The sequence below is a fragment of the Volvox carteri genome (genome assembly GCF_000143455.1).
Source record: "Volvox carteri f. nagariensis unplaced genomic scaffold VOLCAscaffold_10, whole genome shotgun sequence".
Classification (NCBI taxonomy): Eukaryota; Viridiplantae; Chlorophyta; class Chlorophyceae; order Chlamydomonadales; family Volvocaceae; genus Volvox; species Volvox carteri.
This window is the reverse complement of record NW_003307553.1, coordinates 1774041-1781301: the sequence shown is the minus strand read 5'-3', so window position 1 is coordinate 1781301 and position 7261 is coordinate 1774041. Positions and strand designations below refer to the sequence as shown.

General features: G+C 51.7%; 1 protein-coding gene across 1 annotated transcript in view; it reads right to left on the bottom strand.

Annotated features, from left to right (window-relative positions):
• Positions 1-4254, bottom strand: part of VOLCADRAFT_88922 (uncharacterized protein) — a gene marked incomplete at both ends in the record, with an annotated part of 14133 nt that extends 9879 nt beyond the window's left edge. The window contains 3 exons of the mRNA XM_002948453.1: positions 2574-2673; positions 3432-3538; positions 4208-4254. Coding sequence (XP_002948499.1) covers positions 2574-2673; positions 3432-3538; positions 4208-4254 — 254 coding nt within the window. The remainder of the gene's footprint in view (positions 1-2573; positions 2674-3431; positions 3539-4207) is intronic.
• Between the last annotated feature and the right edge of the window lie 3007 nt (positions 4255-7261).

The window sequence follows — 7261 nt, the reverse complement described above, 5'->3', positions numbered from 1 at the left end:
TCCCCTAGATGATCTCGTGCCGATTTGCCTGTTTGTCCTGTCGTGCAATCCTTGGTATGGCTGGTATGTTGGAAACTAACCCCATGTGGACTCGGGTATTACTGGCAATATTGCGTCATATCCACCCGGCAGCCCACCCATTATGTCTGTTGGCCGTTAGGGGAGATGTACGAGATGGCCGTGTCACTACTATCCTGGGTAGGCCTGTGCCGAATGATTGTCCGGCATTAACACGAATTCTATCAGCTATGACTTCCCTACCACAACCTGTCCTTCTGGATGCGCAACATCTAGCTCCGGGTCCTTGGTGTTACCATATCCCTCTTTGGGGAAACCCTTTGCTAAATGACGCTCAGTTGGACGAACATTTTGGTGATCTTAGAAATTTGCGTGGGTTAGATACCGTAGGTATGGCCGTACGATGCCACACAGCTATGTCGTCTACGTGGAATTTGGTGCGCATGGTTGGTGTACAAGGCCTTACTGAGGCGCAACACTTTCATTGTACGAATCTGTTTCGTACTATCGTGGTACGGGGCATATTAGGGCTTACGCCGAGGCATCCCCTGCCGGCATCGTGTCAGTCGGGGGCGACTGCCATAACGCGTATATCGCAACTTATCGACCGCCTACCCCCGCAATGGACCATAGCGGCGATAGTAGCTATTAATGACAGAAACCATGAAATACCGCCTCCGCAAGAGGCCTGGAGAAAATTGTCAAAAGCTTGGGATGGAGATTTGGTCAAGTGTTACTGCATTTCTCTCAAGTAACGGTTAAATTTGCGACGACTTTACTAATGGCACCTTCTTTACGAACGCTTGATATCAAACATGAAGATTTTATTTTGGATGCTGTTGATATCGTCTTATCGCCGGAGAACTTGGCCAATACTTTGTTGGAATTCCGTCGTACTTTGTCGCGCATGTGGAGACTTCGGTGGGATAACGAGCATAAAGAAGCCTTTTGGAGGCTGGCTCTTGATGGTTTCCCTGCCTTTCCTATGCATAGGGCGCAACGTCAAAGAGGTATCCCGGCTGCTATGTGCCCCTGTGGTGTACGCATGCTTTGTGGGGATCGTCGGCATCATTTCTGGGATTGTACTGTCGCGTTGGCTCTTCGTGAAGCTCTGCAAAACGAACTTGAGTTCCCTGACCTTTTCAACCGGGCTAACCTGTGGTTGGGCATTCCACCAACCTGGATTTGTTCGTGTGTATGGGAGGTTGTATGCCTCGCGGCCATCAGCTCACTCAATCTCGGTCGCCGCTTGTTGTTTAAGGAAGGTCTCCAGACCAACATGCCTATATCAACGCCATCGCTTAACCGCACTACATACGAGGTTATCTCTGACTTTTGGGCCCGTTTAACTGCTTTTGCGGCACGGGATTACTTGCCAAAACATTGGGATCATGTACCTCACAATCACCCTTTCTTATATGTCAATGACGCAGACATGGTTGCTTGCCGTTTACCGATATACAATGACGAAGTTTGAGGGCGCACGTCGGAGCCTCAATTTTTTGTTTAAGCGTACTAACTGAGGCCGTGTGTCCAGTGAAGTTAGTACGGCCTGGCCGAGTTCTTTTTGAATAAGGCCCACAGTGTTGTGCGGGAGGCGTTCCTATGGGCGCTGCACTCGACCCGTTCGGGGTCCACTGTAACAATCGCATCTCCAAACCGTTGAGACCCAGATCGGCCCAAACCGTTGACCCAGATCGGCCCAAGCCGTTGACCCAGATCGGCCCAAGCCGTTGACCCAGATCGGCCCAAACCGTTGACCCAGATCGGCCCAAACCGTTGACCCAGATCGGCCCAAACCGTTGAGACCCAGATCAGCCCAAACCGTTGAGACCCAGATCGGCCCAACCCGTTGACCCAGATCGGCCCAAACCGATGACCTAGATTGGCCCGAACCCTTGACCCAGATCGGCCCAAACTGTTGACCCAGATCGGCCCAAGCCGTTGAGACCCAGATCGGCCCAAGCCGTTGACCCAGATCGGCCCAAGCCGTTGACCCAGATCGGCCCAAGCCGTTGACCCAGATCGGCCCAAACCGTTGACCCAGATCGGCCCAAACCGTTGAGACCCAGATCAGCCCAAACCGTTGAGACCCAGATCGGCCCAACCCGTTGACCCAGATCGGCCCAACCCGTTGACCCAGATCGGCCCAACCCGTTGACCCAGATCGGCCCAAACCGTTGACCTAGATTTGCCCGAACCATTGACCCAGATCGGCCCAAACCGTTGACCCAGATCGGCCCAAACCGACCGAAGTTGACCCAGATCAAACCAGGCCAATAAGACATGACCCAAACCAACCCAATCCAATACAGTCCACTCCATTCCGACTCAAGTTAGCCCGTGTTTTAATCCAACCCAAATAACCGTACCCCAGTTCACACCGTCTTTTAAAATCAATCCCAGTTCAGATCCAATCTGAGTTCAAAACCGGCAAAGTTTAGACCAATCCTGTCCAGTCCTTAGACAATCCAATCCAATCCAGCCGGACCCACATCAGCAATTGTAAAACCCAACCCAACTATAAGCTCAACCTCCACTGTAAATACACGTACCCACGTACCCGGTACGCCACGGCATTGCTCCCCGCGCCGAGAACCTCCTCGATGATGTACTTGCCGCCACCCACAACTCGACCCGGCTCCAGGGGAACCACTGGATAGGGCCACGAGACGCGCCGTAAATTCCGGAAATGTAAACTGTTTACCGATAATGATTATCTCGTTGTAAACCGCGCGGGAGGGAAGCGACATGAAAATTGATTCAGAATGAGCACTATAGTGGCCTTGGTAACAGCGAATGAGCGGGGGATCGAAGAGGGAGTTCTGCTCAAGTGCAAGAGAAGGCTACGACAGCGGTGAAGGGCTTTTACGGGGACTCGAAGGATGAAGAGCTGCTAAGGCTTTGTAGGGAGGGTTGCTGGCCGCCATCCAACACCCAGGACACAGCCAAGAATCTCTCATCATCCTTACATTTGAATATGCAGGGTGGTCAGAGACATCGGGTCAAATCCCCCGATGCTACTATCTTGGACACACGCAGTCACACACCCAACTACCTTTGCAACGCGCAGGCAAAGATTTGCTTATTTGCTTGAGAAAGGAGCACCGCGGGATTTGACCCGAGCAAGAAACACCGTAGCCAGCCCCGGCTTTAGCCATGTTGCCATCCGTCCAATCAATGTTCGAGTTACCCTGGCGCCTCGCAGGTCCGCAGGTCTCGGTAAGTAGGCTTCGCCGGGCTGTGATAGGTGTCTGTGTCTCTAATTGAATTGCCTCTGGGGTTGTGCTGTGTCTCTAATTGGATTGCCTCCGAAACTCCTCCCCTGTTTTTGATCGTGTCAAGTCCAGTTCTGCTTATTTCATCTGCCGTAACCATTCAATGTAGTAACCTGCTTCCTTCAGATGTCCTACCTGGTCCCGCTGGGAACTGCAACTGTGACGGAGGCGCTCCGCGGGAGCTAGGTCCTGGCGCTGCTGAGGCCGTTGACTGCGCCCCCGGCGAGCCCTCGGGTGCAGCGCTAGAGTTTAAAATGTGGAGGGAAACACGATGGCGGTCTGGGGCATCCGAGCGCGGCAGGGGCAAGCCAGGCCAGGTAGCAGGGCATCAGATGACGTGAAGCCGATGGCTGGAAACGAAGCATGATAGCCGCGAGGTTTATTGGACAGGTAAACCTGTGCGGTATACTGTGATATGCATCAAGTCGAAGGCAGCAAGAGCTGAAGCTAAGTAAGTTCAGTTCAGCAAAATAGCGCGGCAGGGAAGGCCGGCGAAGGCAAGAGCAATCCGTCGAAAAGGATGAATAAATAGCGCTTTACCTATTGGAGTGTGGTTTCGTGGATTTGCTATCCATTTGCAGCTCCGCGAGTAAGGGCAAGGCGAGCTGAAATCTGAAGCTATGCGCCAACCCACACGGGAATGACGGCCGGCTAGCAAAGCCATTAGCGGCAGACTGGGTATGTGTCTTTAATTGTTCAAGCTTTTGTAACACAGCGGGTCCGGAATTATACGTTGCTCCAGGTTGTGCCACGAGCTCTGGAGTACTTTCAACAGAGTTTGTCCACTAGTAAAACAGTTATGTAACCCATTGAATTACGGTAAAGCGACAATCGCCTCATTGAAGGACAAGGTTTATTGATTAACGGGTGTCACCGGATACCGTACGGTCCCGTACGTAACGCGGACTTACCTCCTAACGTTGGTTGCAAAATGATGCCATGCACGAGATATTGCCATATGAGATTTTGATCCAGGAATCATACCATGGGAAGGGAATTCTTGTCTTTTGCATCAAGCAACACGGTAAATATAGCACTGTAGAGCACTATAAGAGAGGCGCGTGCCTGTACTGGAGCGCTCGTTTCTGTGTCAAAGCGGGACGATGACCACGCCGGGTGAACCTTGATGTAACGCATGCTAAGAGCGGCAAAAAGTGCTTTTTATGCAGTGTTTTGTACTGTAGTCCCTTTACGTCGTTAAACTAGAAAAGTCGATCAAACGCGCGCTTCTTCTGTGAACGACTGTGCAGTCTCCATAAAATAGTAATGGTGACAGGAATCATTAAATAATTTAAATATTATGTTATATACGGTCTTCACCGAATGTTGTCTTGTCTTGTCTTGCAATATTCTTAATCGGCGCACGGTCCAGGAGTAGGCAGGGGTAGGCTGGAGTGCACTGCAACGGAGCGCCCAGACGGCACGTACGGCGTTGCAAATGCTTGTCGTTTCTTTGTAGCTTGTAGGTTCGGGACCCTCGCATCGCGACTCAATTCGTAGGGACTCTGCTGGGCACATGCACTTTTGAGCTAGTTGCGGGGCACAGGCGGCCTCTGTCACCGCGCTTATTGCCCTTGTGCCACGCTGCTGTGCACCTAATAACCGGACAGGGTCCTGCGCCTATCGATCAGCTAGTATACGCTTTGTGTCGTACATTTGTACGGCAACTGATGTGTAACATGTTCGGTGCACGCTAAAAGAATATCAGGAAGGACCGCAGATGGTGGGATGCGCCCCTTCATGATGTCTGATGGGATGCAAGAGCATTTGTTGTAGGAGAAGATTCTGTGCAGCAATTAGTTTGCTGGCGACTCCGAAGGAATATGGAAGGATTTTAACGATTCAATGGAAACCCAAGCCGAGGAGCGTGCTTCCGTTGCTTCTTTCCCCCCCCTCCTCCTCACGAAGGTGAAGCTGCTATGAACTACGTCCGAAGTAGCCATTCCCCACCGTGAATTCCCAGCATCAGCAGGTATACGAAACAGGAATGCGGTAACATTTGAATATGGTAATTCAAATGTCGAAAGGTTAGTGGTGTTTCGGGAACAAAGGGAAATCTCAACGCAATATTAGCGGTAGCAGCAGCGGCAGCAGCAGAAGAAAACTGTAGACAGCATGCGTCCCCTTTGAAAGCATCGCGTCAAGTACGTTATACTTCACACCACTGTGTTTTGAACTGGTAGTATAAACCCTAAGCCGCCTGAAGTATATCCGTGTAACAAAAAATGCCGTCATTTGGAGGATGCGATTGTTACAGTGGACCCCGAACGGGTCGAGTGCAACGCCCATAGGAGCGCCTCCCGCACAACACTGTGGGCCTTATTCAAAAAGAACTCGGCCAGGCCGTACTAACTTCACTGGACACACGGCCTCAGTTAGTACGCTTAAACAGAAAATAGAGGCTCAGACGTGCGCCCTCAAACTTCGTCATTGTACATCGGTATACGGCAAACAACCATGTCTGCGTCGTTGACATATAAGAAAGGGTGATTGTGAGGTACATGATCCCAATGTTTTGGCAAGTAGTCCCGTGCCGCAAAAGCAGTTAAACGGGCCCAAAAGTCAGAGATAACCTCGTAAGTAATGCGGTTAAGCGATGGCGTTGATATAGGCATGTTGGTCTGGAGGCCTTCCCTAAACAACAAACGGCGACCGAGATTGAGTGAGCTGATGGCCGCGAGGCATACAACCTCCCATACACATTTGGAGTCGGCGCTCACCCGCGTACCGAATCGAGAGATTGTGTCACGGATCCTGCACACAGTTCTGGGCTTCGATGTAAAACATGAGAACGCTAGCGACAGGTACACATTCCGGAAAAAAATGATGGATGAAGTTAACTGGAGCTGGCAGCGACGCCTCATAGTTGAAACTTGATGACAGCATTATCGGCATCCAGCAAGAAAGAGCATAATAATTGTGTCACAGGTTCCTGTGGGCCTGCTGGCCGACTACTGCAGACCGTGCCAATTAATCCCAATTGGTGGCCACCACGTAAGCGATTCATTACCTGGATTGCGGAAGGCATTGCTGTGCTTCAGTGCTGACTGGCCAGGAAGGCCTGTATAGTTGGTAACGGGGAGGTTGGGATCTTGGGAACTTGCGAAGCTGTCATTAGAGGCGGTTGCTTGTCAGTTTGTACTGAGTCTTCTGGTTGCTGCTGCATGTTGATTAAGTGCTCGTCCTGTAGTGTAGTACGGCAAGTGCGGCGCGGGAGGAGCAGACCGGAATTGGCCAGAGGACAGTGACTGATACGGTAGTGCGTTACAAAGATTAGCTGGGAACAAAGCGCTGAATCCAGACAACGCTAGTTCGCCAGTCAACCGTGCAAGCAAGCGCAAGTCAGAACGTCGTCTGTTGGGGATTTTGAATTGTTTAAATAGTGATTTACTTTGTATTCGGGACCCAGCTCAATAGTAAAGTAGATAAGGCGATTTGACGTTGCTGGCATATCGGTCGCCAGTAACAGCGAAGTGATGGCAGAGCGCGAGCAATCGCGCGGCGGAGGCCAAGAAGGCTTGGAGGACATCCTCCAACAGCGGGACGAAGGAGGACACCAGAATGGCGGAGCACCTAGTTACCCGGAGGGGGCCGATGCGGTGAGTAACAGACGCCAGCTATTGCTCCGCGCGGTCAGACTGTAGGCACAGCCAGCCGCCGCAAGTTCTGTTATATCAAAGGCATGGGAGAGACCGGACCCAGTTTTAAAATAGCGGGAAAGGGATGCGCCGCCGCTGTTGTTTGACCAGGCTGGATTAGAAGCTACGGGTCAGGCTTAGCTTATGAAGAACACGAATCTGTAGACCGCGAGTGGCCGACTCAGAGTATTAGTGCTCGTGAGGTTGGGTCCGTTTCCGGTGGATGGCGCCGCGGCAGAGGGGTAGTTGCTTTGAGATGGCGCAGCGGGGTCTGTTATCCCAACGGGTCCCTGTCCTGAAAGCAGCCAAAAGCCCGCAATAGCGCCT